The sequence below is a fragment of the Rattus rattus genome, chromosome 12, assembly GCF_011064425.1.
Source record: "Rattus rattus isolate New Zealand chromosome 12, Rrattus_CSIRO_v1, whole genome shotgun sequence".
In the NCBI taxonomy this organism is placed as follows: domain Eukaryota; kingdom Metazoa; phylum Chordata; class Mammalia; order Rodentia; family Muridae; genus Rattus; species Rattus rattus.
Window position 1 is genome coordinate 58,864,489 of NC_046165.1, and position 13,535 is coordinate 58,878,023.

General features: G+C 45.2%; 1 protein-coding gene and 1 pseudogene across 3 annotated transcripts in view; one reads left to right on the top strand and one right to left on the bottom strand.

Moving 5' to 3' along the window:
* The window catches only part of Elp3 (elongator acetyltransferase complex subunit 3), a 60,980-nt gene that overhangs the window by 21,408 nt on the left and 26,037 nt on the right, over window positions 1-13,535 (top strand). For both annotated transcript variants that reach the window (XM_032918286.1, XM_032918285.1), the window contains 3 exons: window positions 4,560-4,721; window positions 8,125-8,251; window positions 10,818-11,011. In XM_032918286.1, the coding sequence (XP_032774177.1) occupies window positions 4,560-4,721; window positions 8,125-8,251; window positions 10,818-11,011 (483 nt within the window). The remainder of the gene's footprint in view (window positions 1-4,559; window positions 4,722-8,124; window positions 8,252-10,817; window positions 11,012-13,535) is intronic.
* Window positions 4,821-6,117, bottom strand: LOC116914015 (annotated as a pseudogene). The gene has a single exon (XR_004389652.1). The product of XR_004389652.1 is annotated as an annexin A2-like (transcript).

The following is a 13,535-nucleotide window of genomic DNA, read 5'->3' on the forward strand; positions in this document are numbered from 1 at the left end:
AGCAGCCTCCAGAGGTCTGGAAGCAACTGGCAGTTTCCACGGTCTTCCCCACGTGCATTGCCATGCATTGTGTAAACTAGCATTTGCTTAGTGTTTTCCCTTTAGATGAGCAGAACACACACATACTTAACATACCCTTGATTGAATTCGACAAACGTATGTAACAAAACCACTGTTAAGATTCAGAACATGAGGGGTTGGGGATTTAGTTCAGTGGGCCCTGGGTTCGGTCCCCAGCTCCGAAAAAAAAGAAAAAAAAAGATTCAGAACATGAACAGCTGCAGTGCAATCCAACAAACAGGAGGCAGAAACAGAAGGAGCTCAAATTTGAGGCCAACCTGGGCTTCCTAGTAAGAGCCTGTGAAAGCAGATAAATGATGGAGAGGATTTCTGTCACCGGAGTTACTTTCTTTTCCTCCAGAAAATCCTCTTTCTCTTCCTAGTATTGGCAATTCTGGTAGTTTTTGTGGGTTTTTTTGTTTTTTTTTTTTAATTTATTTATTTAATGTGAGTACACTGTTACTTTCTTCAGTCAAGCACACCAGAAGAGGGCTTCGAATCCCATTAACAATGGTTGTGAGCCACCACGTGGTTGCTGGGACTTGAACTCAGGACCTTTAAAAGAGCAGTCAGTGCTCTTAACCACTGAGCCATCTCTCCAGCCCAGTGTTTGTGTTTTTTAACCCACCATACATGAATTAAACCCACTGTAGAACTTTACATAATGGAGCTGTTAATCATCTAGTCTCCTGTGGAGGGAGGGGTCTTTCAGTGACTGCTGCTTGAGGTTCACTAGTGTTGTTCGGTGACTCCAGGGTTGTTCATTTTTAATGCTAAGCAGTGTTCTACTGGGTACATGGACCACAGTTGTGTATGGACCACATTCTGTATCCATTCTTCTGTCTGGACATGGGCTGCTTGCAGCTTTTTATTAATACAACCCTGACCATTTTTGTACAAGTCTTTTCGTGATTAAGTGTATGTATTGCTCTTGGGTAGTAAGCGGAATTGCTAGGCTTGTTAGTGTTTCCATGAGAAATGGCTAGCCATTTTTCTGGGATGATTGTGCTGTCTGTACTCCTAGCACTCATGGGTGAGCGCTTGGTGCTTCTGCATCCCTCCCAGAGCACGCTGCTGTCAGTCCTTTTAATTTTAGCCATTCTGGTGGGTGTGTGACGGCATCTATTGTGGTTTTAATTTGCATTTTCCTGATGACTAATGTCATTGAACACTTGAGTGTATGCTTGTGCCCTCTGATTGTATTTCCTTTGTGATTTTTTTTCTATTTTTTTGTTGGGCTGTTACATGTCCTTGATTCGAGAACCCAGTCTGTACCTTGGCTATTTATTCTATTGATGATCTCTTAGGGCAGAATTAAGATGACCAAACTTTTTCTTTCTTACCAATGCTTTCTGTATTGTAACTATTAAACCATCACATAGTCCCAGGGCACAGGGTTAGTCTCCTGTGTTGTCTTGTAATTAAAATTTCAGGTTTTACATTTCACTTTCTGATCCCCTTTAAATTAATTTCCATATACTGTGTGAGGTAGGAGTCAAGGCTTATTTTTTCCAGTATGGAGGCTGAATTGTTTTAAGATGATTTCTTTAAAAACTCACCTTTCCCATTTGGAGTTTATCAATTCTTTGTTCCTGTAGCTTGACTGAAGCAGCTCTGGGATAAAAACTAGATTTTTAGTTTTTTTGGGTTTTTGTTTGTTTGTTTTTTGTTTTTCGGAGCTGGGGACCGAACCCAGGGCCTTGCCCTTGCTAGGCAAGCGCTCTACCACTGAGCTAAATCCCCAACCCATTAGATTTTTAGTTCTTACGGAATCTCTAACCTAATGCAAATCACCTTTTCTATTTCCAAGAGGGACGGTAGGTGGGAAGATCACTAGAGGCTATGGGAAGGGAGAGAGTCCTCCTTTATCCTGCTACACCTGATTCATTTATTCATTCTTCATGCTCATTTCTTCAGTTTGATTGGAAGAGTTAGTGCTGACCTCCTAAGCTATTAGACACTAAATGTTGTTGGACCTGCTGGGAGTGCCCTGTTTAAAAGGAGGGACAGGCATATCCATAAATAACAGATAAACTTTGTAGTGTGGATGCGCACAGAGCTCGTACCAAGGACTCTGGGAACATGTCACTGAAGGAGAGATGGCTTTGAACAGAGTTGAAGACTGGGTGGCAGCGTCCCTGCCGCCTTCCTAAGGCATTCCTCTAGCTGTGGCAGGAGAACCAGAGACAGGAGTCCAAGCCCTGCCTCTGTCTATTAGAAGTCAAAGCAACTCCTCTCTGCCCCAGAACCTAAAAGACTGAAATCCCAGAAGGTACAATGTCAATTGTGGTACCGGAAGAGAGGCACACTTGCTAAGTGGCTGTTTAAAGGATAGAGGGAGGTATGGAGCAGACCCTAAAATGCTTAGATTAAGTAGCATTTTGTATACATGTATTAGCATTGAAAAAGAATAGTTATGTAGATATCTTTACATCTCTTAAACAAGACAGCAGATTTATTAAGATACTGGACTACAGGGGTTGGGGATTTGGCTCAGTGGTAAAAGCTTGCCTAGTGGGCAAAGGCCCTGAGTTGGGTCCCCAGCTCGAAAAAAAAAAAAAAAAAAAAAAAAAAAGACACTGGACTACACATAGCAACAACAAAATCATTGTAGCTCACCAAAGATCCAATACTCAGTTGTTTTTTTAATGTTCAGATTTGATAAATTTTTCTACTTCATTGCTTCTCAGATGGAAATACAGTTCTGAAAGGAAATCAAAAATACTGACTCTTTTCTTTTGCTTTTTTTTTTTTTTTTTTTTTTTCGAGCTGGGACCTAACCGACCTTGCACTTGCTAAAAGCGCTCTTCCACTGAGCTAAATCCCCAACCCCTTCTTTTGCTTTTCAAAACAGGGTTTCTCTGTCGCCCTGGCTGTCCTGGAACTCAGAGACCCAACTGCCTCTGCCTCCCAAGTGCTTGGATTAAAAGCATATGCCACCAATGGCTTTTTAAACTGTGAGTTATTTTCTCCTTCTCCACTTTTGCCCAGAGGAAAGACATGTTTCAGGTGGAGTTAAATTTTTTTTTTTCGGAGCTGGGGACCGAACCCAGGGCCTTGCGCTTCCTAGGCAAGCGCTCTACCACTGAGCTAAATCCCCAACCCAGAGTTAAATTTTTGAGAGTAAGATTTGCCTCTGTCCTGTACTTTGTTTTGATTTATAAGGTGATGGTATAGTGCTTATGGCAGCCTCCTCCGTGTGCCTCCATGGGCTGTGATGGATGCTCTGTTATAGACAGATCAGCTCATAGGTTTTCCCTCTCCTCTGGGCAGATTCCCATTGCTGCTGTTGCCAACTCTCTTGTTTTCCCCAATGACAGAGCTGTCACTGTGCCCAGGCTCTCTTGCCTAAGGCCACTGCCTTTGAGAAATATCAGTTAATAGCACGGCTTGTGGTACATGTTAGAATCTGGATTCTAGGATGTTTTCAGGTACTTTTTGAGCTATACTCAGAGGGCCCTTCTGTCCTTCATGCATCTTTATCTAATTTGCTTTGTCCACAGTGATTTCTTTTTTTCTTTTAATTTTAGAAAGGTCTTTGGTATCCAATAATTGCTGTTAGAAGCAGATGTTTATCGTGTGACTTCCTGTCCTCCATGAGAACATTATGGAAAGGTGCAAAAAAGAATGGTTACAGTTAGGTTAGAGATGTGCAGAGGGCTGAGAGTCTAAATAGCATGGGAGATAATAGACCCAGCTTTAGCTCCCTGTGTCCCAGAGCAAAATGCCTGTTCCCAGTGAGCATCAGTGTCTTCATGTGGTAGGTGAAATGATAGGACACTGCTCTGTTGACAGTCAGTGACCCAGTGTCAGTCACAGTGTCCTCCATCACTGAGTTCCTGCCACCCACCTCACCAGCGGCCTGACAGATGATATGACCTTGGGCCAACAGTAAGGCCATCATCTTAGAGGACTTAAACCAAGGTGGTCCTCACTATCCTGGGTCTTGACTTAGTAAATGACCAAAAATGCTGTCTAGTTTTGCATATTCCTAGAAGCTAGGCTTCTGGGTGCATAGACGATGTTTCACCTGAATGCTCCCCGCCACCTGCAGTGCTCCCCTTATCTCCCCCACCCCTTGTTGTATTTAAAATGTTTCTGTGATGCAGAGAGAAATAAATAATGCAGATGGGTTTTGCTTATGTGAAATCGGTTGCTAAGAATTGAGAAATAGCTTTTCACAGTTGAAATCACTGTTTTCAAGAAGATTATGGCTGCAGCCAACTGTGAATGATAATGATAACGGGAATGAGATGCGGGTGTGCCCATGAGGTTGTGTCGGCTCTGTGAAGTGTGGATACCGTTGTTACCGTCGTCATTGGCAAATGGAGATGCCAAGTCCAAAGAGGTTAATAGAATTACTTCCTGCCTGGCGAGGAAGTAGGAGAGCTGAGACTTGAACTTACACTATCTTAGCTAACTGTCTCACCCTGGGAAGACCAGAGAAGGCAGGCTAGGAAGAAGTGCCCCGGGTGTGTGATTTTACTTCTGCTCCGCAGGTATTCCGAGAGAAGCCTCACAAAGTGCATAGGGATTACCATTGAGACCAGACCTGATTACTGCATGAAGCGGCACCTAAGTGACATGTTGACTTACGGCTGCACAAGGCTGGAGATCGGAGTGCAAAGTGTCTATGAAGATGTGGCCAGAGATACCAACAGGTGAGTGGTGGCTGGTGGCTCCTCTGTCCCCAATGGTCCTTCTTTCTTCTTTGAGCCCAGTCTCAGAGAAAGGTGTGTGATCTTGGCTTTTTTTTTTTCTAAAGTAAAAATGGTTTATTCATGACACAGTACATATGAGGAAGTGTCTCATGTCACAGACGGTACATCCAACTCCCTGGAATGTTCATTTCTTTGGCATAAAGGAGAGAATGAGGGGAAAGCCTGGCAAAGGCAGCTAAGATGGGGGATGGGTCGGCAGCTCTATCTTCACAGGGAGGAGCTCAGGGGTCCATAATGGCAGGCTGATTCTCTAGAACATTAGGTTGGGGCACAGGTAGGGCCACTTCTGGGCAATCCACTGTGCCAAGCCCTTCAGTCGTCCCCACCACACAGGTACAGCAGCGCCTTCTGTTAGTCACCCTTAGTGTCTTGCTGGATGAAGTAGTACAGGGATTTGCCATATTTCCTCTTGAATTCAGATCTGATTTTCAACATGTCCACTTCACTGCGAGAGACCATGATTCTAATCAGGACTTTGTCTTGAGTCCCCTTGCCCTTCATGGAGCCATACAGCCGGTCAGCAAAGTACAGGGGCTTGTTCTGAATGCACTGAACCAGGTTCAGGAAGGTGTTCTCCCTCCTTTGACCTCTTTCTTGATGCTCTCCAGCATGTCATAAGGACTGTAGCTCTTGTACCTTTCGAACACTTTTTGGAGGTGGCACACAGTGCGCTCAGTCATGATGCTGATCCACTTGGGCACATCGGTTCCTTTCCTCTTCACCTCAGCATCATAGAGCTCCTGGGCATCCTGGTCAATCAGCTCGTAGTCGATAACAGAACCATCCTCTGCTGTGTCAGAGACGATGTCCTTCTCCAGATCGGTCTTGTACATTTCCTTATATACTCCATTATATAACCATCCTGCAGCTCCCGGTTGGTTCTTTAGCAGATGATCTCGATGAGGGAGTCCTCATCAGTTCCCAGGCCCTTCATGGAGGCTTTGAGTTCAGAGGCATCGTACTGAGCAGGTGTCTTCAATAGGCCTAACATCACTGTCTCCAGGTGACCAGACAAGGCCAACTTCATCGCCGATGGCAGTTCCTTTTTGGTCCTTCTCTGGTAGGCGAAGGTGTCCTACCTCTGCACTTTACTGCACTTAGTCAGAATGTTGACAGTGGTGACCTCGTCCACTCCTTTGGTCTTGATTGCTGTTTCAATGTTCAAAGCATCCCTCTTGGCGTCGAAGTTGGTGTAGGGTTTGACCGACCCATAGGCACTTGGGGGTGTAGAATGATCACCCTCCAAGCTGAGCTTGCACAGGATTTCGTGGACAGTAGACATTTTGAAAAAAAGCTGGGCTGGGCACCTATTGCAGAGAGCCTCCCTAGAAGCCGAGCGGCCTGACTCGATCTTAGCTTTTTAACTCTCTTCTTCCACCCATGCTCTCAGGCCATCAGCCCAGACCTTCATTTTCGGTATTGTCATCGGACAGGCTCTTCTATCTAGAAGTGTATCCCTGAGTCAGAGAAAGAGAACCTGTAAATAACTGCCCCTCAACTGACAAGCAGAGAAACGAGGATTTCATTAGCGCAGACACCACTGACCCTGAGTGGCAGAGGCCACTTCCCATCACCAGGATTTTGAAGGGGAGCTAAGGAAACTCATGGGTCCATTCTTAAAAGCAGCCTAGTAGAATGGCAGGCCCAGGACTTAACAGAGATCTGTTGAATATTTTTAAGCACAGGGAAAATCTAAGAAGTGTCGTACCTACAAAAGAGGAATCTTATAGCAAAGCAAATTCTGGTAGGAAAGTCTCACACAAGGAGACTGCTTGGAGAGTATCCCTGTGGGGATGTTCAGGGATACTTCCTGAGAAAACATCAGCTAAGCTGAGGCTGAAAAGAGACTCTGAGTTACTTGTGTGCACTGGAGGAAAGCTGTTTGAGGATGGGAGCACATGACAAGCAGAAGGTTGGATTAGGAGGGGCCCAGGAAGTCAGCCACAGGATCCTGGGCTTTGATCAAGAGGCAGTCTGGGAGCTAAGATTGGAGCATGCCTGCATATAAAAAGGAAGAGCCCCTTTGTTCCAATAAGGGGCACGGTTTAAAAGGGGCTAAAAGGAGACAACCTCGGCCCACAGCTGTTGGAGTAATTTAATTTAAGCAGCAAACCCTTGAGTCCTAGAAAGCAGTGAGTGTTGTTTGCTGACTCCTGGGAAGCAAGGGAAGCAAGGGATGGGAGAGAATGGGAAGTGGGAGCCTTGGAGGAGAGAGAGGCTTTGCTTTGTAGACACTAAATGTTACAAACTTGTGGAAATAAAGGTATGGTTTAGAGCACACCTAGCCAGTAGAATGTTCCAGAGCTGCACTGTCCATATGGCAGTACAGCCGAGGAAATGTGTATGTCTTTGTAATTTAATTTGTATGGCTATATGTGCATAGTTGTGAGCATATTGTACAGTAACTTTGAAGTAGAATAATTGAGTGCAGAATTCAGAAGAAAGGCCAAGCCTCAACCAGAACTTAGGTGTCACTGGTGAAAACTAGTTAGAAAAAGGATGCCCCTGGGAGTATGTGGGGCATCCAGGGGGAATATGGTGGAGCCAGCCCATGGCTTCTGCGAGTCTCCTGTGCTGCGTGGAGCGTCTTGGTGGTAGAAGGAATTGTCACAAGGCTTCAGTTTTTAGTTGCCCCACTTATCAAGGCCTGCTTTCTGCTCAGGTGTGGCAGGACAGTGAATGTTAGGGAACTTGATCAAATCTGCCAACCTTTTTCTGACAGACCCTTTGTCACACTAGTTACATCTGCTTTCTGTTGTAGTTTCTTCCTTCTCTACCAGTATTTCATAGTTGTAAAAGAAGTGATACTCACATCAGCGCTCCTTCATGATCTTCTGTTGTTGCTGCTGCTGTTGTTGTTGTCGTTGTCATTGTCGTCGTCATCATCGTCGTTGTTGTCATTGTCATCGTGTTACTGCCCAGTTTAGCCCCAGACCTGGTAAGGACCAAGGAGGATCTTTAATTCTTAATCTTCCTGCCTCCACCTCCCAAGTGCCCAGACTGTCAGTCGATCTCAGCATGCCTGGCTTCTGCATGGCCCTGTCTAACAGGTTCTACAGCAGTCAGCTGAGGTTACTGATGGTGCTGAGCCCTGTCGTGTGTGTACACAGTGTTCCTTGTTACTTCCAGGCCTTTGAGCAGGTTCATAAGAGATTTCTGAACAGTGTCTTCAAAGCTATGATTTTCCTCCAGGCCTCCCCAGAGCTGTGTGAAAGTGACTTCTGTTCCTAGCCAAGTAGTCTTGGTCTCAGAGGTTGTGTCCCTCTTCTTCCTCGTCTTCCTCCCATTTGTTAGGTTGATTGTCCATTTATGTGTCTAACAGGTAATGCATTTTCTCCCTCAGGGGCCACACCGTGAAGGCAGTATGTGAATCATTCCACCTGGCCAAAGATTCTGGGTTCAAAGTGGTGGCGCACATGATGCCTGACCTGCCGAATGTGGGACTAGAGAGAGACATTGAGCAGTTTATAGTAAGTACAGCCTTGAGCCTGTGGACCCCAGCACCTCTGCACACTTCCCCCACCTCCCTGCTCCTGCGTGTTCACTCTTGTGTTTTCCATTCTTAAAGCTGTAAAGCCTTGTTTCAAAATACTTGAAACACAGTAAAGAGTAGTCACCCACCTCCCCATTGTCAGATAAAAACTATATTTTAATTCATTCTTTTTAGGCTTTAAAATTCCTAGGCTTGGGGCTGGAGAGGTAGCTCAGTGTTTAAGAGCAGTAGCTGCTCTTCCCAAGGGCCTGGGTTCTGCTGCCAGCACCCACATGGCGGCTCACAGCCATCCACTTCTCTAGCTCCAGGGGATGCACCACCTTTTGGCCTTGCTGGGCACTGGGCAAACATGTGGGCAAACATGTATACAAATAAATAAATTTAAAATTAGGAAATGCTTAGTGTCTTAGGGTTTCCTTTGCTGTGATCAGACACCATGACCAAGGCAACTCTTATAAAGGACAACATTTAATTAGGCCTGGCTTACAGGTTCAGTCCATTATCATCAAGGCTGGAAACATGGCAGTGTCCAGGCAGGCATGGTGCTGGTGGAGCTGAGAGTTCTACATCTTGTTCCAAAGGCAAACTGGGGAAAACTCTTCCAGGCAGCTAGGAGAAGGGTCTCAAAGCCCACCCCCAGAGTGACACACCTTCTCCAACAAGTATATACCTCCGAATAGTGCCACTCCCTGGGCCAAGCATGTTCAAACCACCACACTTAGGCTTTGAGGAATGGAGGCTGTGTTTGCACATGTAGTGCAGGCACATTCACGTTCCAGTGTGGTTGATGCAGCTTTTTAACTTAGTATTGTACCAAGTATTTATAGTATAACAGGTATCTCCACATGGTGGCAGGTGGCCTAGATTAGGCACAGGGCCCACCAATTGGGATGCTGGCTTTTCCTGGTCTCAACCTTGGTGGCCAGAATTCTATAGTCCCATGTCCCAGAGAAAAGCCAGCCAGGGAGTAAAGGCGAGTTCCTACTCATGCAGACCTGGATCCCGTGTCCATTGTTACTCCATATCTGTAATGCTTTGCCTGGTTCCTGGGCCTTGTGATGTATGAGCTTTAGGAGAGTGTGGTCTGGTGGTCTTTTTTCCCTCTCAATGCTGGGTGCCAGTCTGCATCTGTTCTCTGTTTTCCAGTCGTTGTTGCCATCCCACACCCCCACATCTCCTTTCTTGTTCTTTATTCTCTTAAATTTATACTGCTTTGAAAATGTCCTGTTTGCCTCCTGATTTTAGAGGAAAAGGAGACAAACCCATGTTTTAATTCTCCACGTTTAATCATGGGTCCAGGACCAGGTTCAGTCTAGCTTCATCCTTACAAAAGGCGTGTATCAGCCCCTGTGTCTCCTGAAACCAGAACTTTCCTGACATCGTGTATTCAGTGTAGATTCAGGCCACGCAGAGAAGAGCTTGCCTACATGATCTTTGTGGGTGCCTAGAATATTTATTAAAGACCTAATAACTCTATAAATGTTACAAAGGAAATCATACAATTACAAAAGAATGTCTTTCAGACCACATAGTGCAACAAGAATACAGCGTTAGGGTTGGGGATTTAGCTCAGTGGTAGAGTGCTTGCCTAGCAAGCGCAAGGCCCTGGGTTCAGTCCCCAGCTCCGGAAAAAAAAAAAAAAAAAAAGAAAAAAGAAAAAAAAAAAGAATACAGCGTTCAAGAAGGTGACAGTCAATGAAATCTAAAACCTACAGTTACATTTGTTTGAAAAGCAAGTTAAACAATGGAAAGTTTGTGAGAATAATGTAGCCAGAGATTTTAAAGCATTACTTAGAATTTCCTGAGGTAGAGCACTGCTGGCTGGCTAGATCCTCATAGGGGTGCAGGGGTGGGAAGGACAGCACTTGGTGAGCCCACCTCTGACCAGGACAGTGGTACACAAGTCAAGATTAGAGTCGGCACCATGCAAAGTCCTAGAAAGGACATCTCCTCGTGTCTCCCTGCTGCCTTCCAAATAAAGAAGCAGCCTTGGGAGTGTAAGATAGACAAGGTCTGTACCAGAAGAGGTGAGCTAGGTGAATCCCTCAGTGTCCAGACAACAAATGGGATTGTGTAGCCCATGTCAAAAGTGGTGCCAGTTGGCCCAAGGAAGTGGTGACATCCTGAGACCAGCAAGCTTTCTCTGTAAAGGGCCCTATTGTAAACATTGTAGGGATTTGTTTGTTTGTTGTCCCTTTGTTTACGTTATAAGATTTGATGGTACTTATTTAAATGGCGTTTTCACCCACAGTTTTTCCAAAGTTTTTAAACAATTGTGTCTATTATTAAAAGATGTTGTAGTCTGGAAGGAAGTAGGGTAGCCATTCTAAATGTGAGTCTGGCAGGTGCAGACAGGGCTGGACAGAGCTGCACAGCACAGGATAGGCTGGGGCTACTGAACAGTGTCACCTTGTTCCCATACACACTTCTTGACGGAAGGAACAGACAGCTCCAGGCCTGCTACCGGTGGAGAGAAGCTGGCTTAGGAGTCCTCTGTAGGAACAGAACTAATTGAGTGGTAATTTTTGGTTCTCTGTCTGTAGGAATTTTTTGAGAACCCTGCTTTTCGTCCTGATGGTTTGAAGCTCTACCCTACCCTGGTGATCCGTGGAACTGGTCTGTATGAGCTGTGGAAATCAGGGAGATACAGGAGCTATTCTCCCAGTGATCTGATTGAGTTGGTGGCTCGGATCCTAGCCCTCGTGCCCCCCTGGACTCGTGTGTACCGAGTGCAGAGGTATGTGTTAGCTTAAGTCCCCCAGATAGCACTTCAAAGGGGTAGTCTTGTTTGATATCTAATATTTTGAACTCTTTTTAAATTAAAAGTAGAATATCGGGATGCCATGTGTAGGAAAATGGATGCTAAGGACAGTGTGCCCGGGCCTCTTTGCCAGTATCTCATATTCATTCATCGTCCATTTATCCATGAGCCAGGAAAGAAAGAACAACTCAAAGGGTCCCATAGGCAAAATCTAGGACAATTTGAACATCAAAATATACGTACTGAGGGGCTGGGGAGATGGTCGATCAGTACAGTGTGAGCATGAGGCCTGACTGTGAGCCTTAAAACCTGGATAAAGAAAGCCCAGTGTGGTCACATATGCTTGTCATCCCAGCACTGGGGAGAGAAACAGGCAAGCCCTGGGGCTCAGTGACCAGCTAACCTAGCCTACTTGATGAGGTCCAGACCAGGGAGAGTCTCTGTCTCAAAAAGAGGTGGTACCACAAAGAAGAACCACACTAGAGGTTGTCCTCTGCCCTCCACGTGCATGCACACACATGCATGCACAAGTATACACATACACTACAGACAGGTAGGCATGTGTGTGTGTGTGCATGTATGTACGAACATATGTATGTTAACACATTATAAGCAAATGAATAAAGCAGGAATCCTGCCGTCCATGTTGCTACTCGTAGTTAGATCAGTAATTTGTATGCCTCAGAAGCATATCAGCCGTCTTTAGTACATGCTGCTTCTATATTTGCAAATTTACCTACTAGAAAATACTGTGACTTAAAATCTATCCTGGCAGTACATTTGCCATAAATCATTCTCAGAATGGTGAACACTTTGGGTCACTCATGCATACACTCTTAGCTGAGGTCAAAACAGTGCCTCTCCGCCTCTTTCAGCCCTCACGCTGTAAACAAGTGTTCTCTTTGCACTCTACTTAATGCTGCATTTTTCAGATTTTTGTGAGCTGGTTAATAATTGGCTCTTTAAAATGACCTCCAGACACAGTGCTTAAGTGCTGTCTATTGCTCCTCAGTGCTGGAAGGCTGTGAAGTAGCTTATGGAGGGGGTAGCATGTGGTCGGAAGCCTTTATTGAGAAGGCCCAAGAGAGAACTGTTGGCCGTGAGTTCAGGTGAATCAATTATATATATTAAATAAGGTGTCTTTAAATAGAATCTCGGAATACAAGGCACTTACTTACTGATGGTTGACAAAAAATGTGGCCAAGAGAGGCTCATGGGAAGCTAACCCTGAGGGTTCTTCTGTAGGAGCAGTGGTGTGGCACACTGCTTCATTGTCAGCTGGGACCTGAAAGAATATAGTTACCTACTGACTGCTTACCTACGAAAGATCTAGAACTGACTAGATGTAGTTGAAGCTTTCTCCACAATCTAGTTACTACAACGCAGGAAAGTTATGCAGTGCAGAAGAAGCCTGGGCGAGCTGGAGTAACTATTGTCAGAAGCTGATGAAATGGGTTGTGGCCACCTGTTGGGACTGACTGACACCACAGGGTTACCTCTGTGTTTTCTACCCAACATCTGTAACTAAGTTTAATCATGAGCCAACACTAGGCAACCCCAAGTAGATGCACATTCTAGAAAACAACTAGCACCTTGTCATTCAAAGAAACGTGGCAGCTAAATAGAAGATTAGAAACCAGGTCCTTTTGCTTGAAAGACTTTGTTAAGACACTGGTGCAACTCAGTTGGGCTCAAAGAGCAACATCCGGGTGTTTGTTAGGTGGCAGTTCTATGATCATGATAAAATCTGCTCATTTGGACACTGAGTCCTGCCATATCTTACTCACTTTTTACCGTCCAGTGGGTCAAGAACCATAGTTACCCAAACTTTTTTCTGTGGCTTAGAGATTGTTTCCCAAAATGTGAATTAGTACAAGAGAAAGGAAGAAAGCACAAGAGCATTAGCAGAGACCAAGGGTGTGTGTGTCTGACTTGGACCCCCCAATCCCAGAAGAGGCCAGGCCCACCCCCAGGAACCATGGTCTTCTAATGTAAAGGAGCTCATGAGGAAGAATCCTCTGCTTTCTTATTCCTATAGACAGTGAGTGAGAGGCAGCAGAGACACTTGCAAGCTTCAGGTCAGGGGCCTTAGGGAGTAGTGTTGTGGGCCATTATCCTGCCTGCACCAATAAGACAGTAAGGACTGAGGGGTGACAGCAACCCCCATCTGAGGGAGAGGGGCATGGAATGTGCAGGCAGCAGGCTTTGAAGACTGCCTTCTGTGTCCCAAACACGGGATGGCTAGGTCTTCACAAGCAGTAGAGTTATGATGCCCTGGTGAGTCCAAGTACAGCTGTTTGAAGAGAGCAAGGGTCCAAACAGAGTACTTGCTTGGTTTTACCTCAGTACCCTTGTGGGGTCAGGTTTCTATGCTTTGAGGCTGATACCTTGCCTGACTTTGAAGATAATCTTTTGATAAGTTTAACTCAAAAACTGTGTTTTCTATGATGCTTTCCATTTTTCTTTAAAAATTATTTTTTATTTATCTGGTTTTAAAATA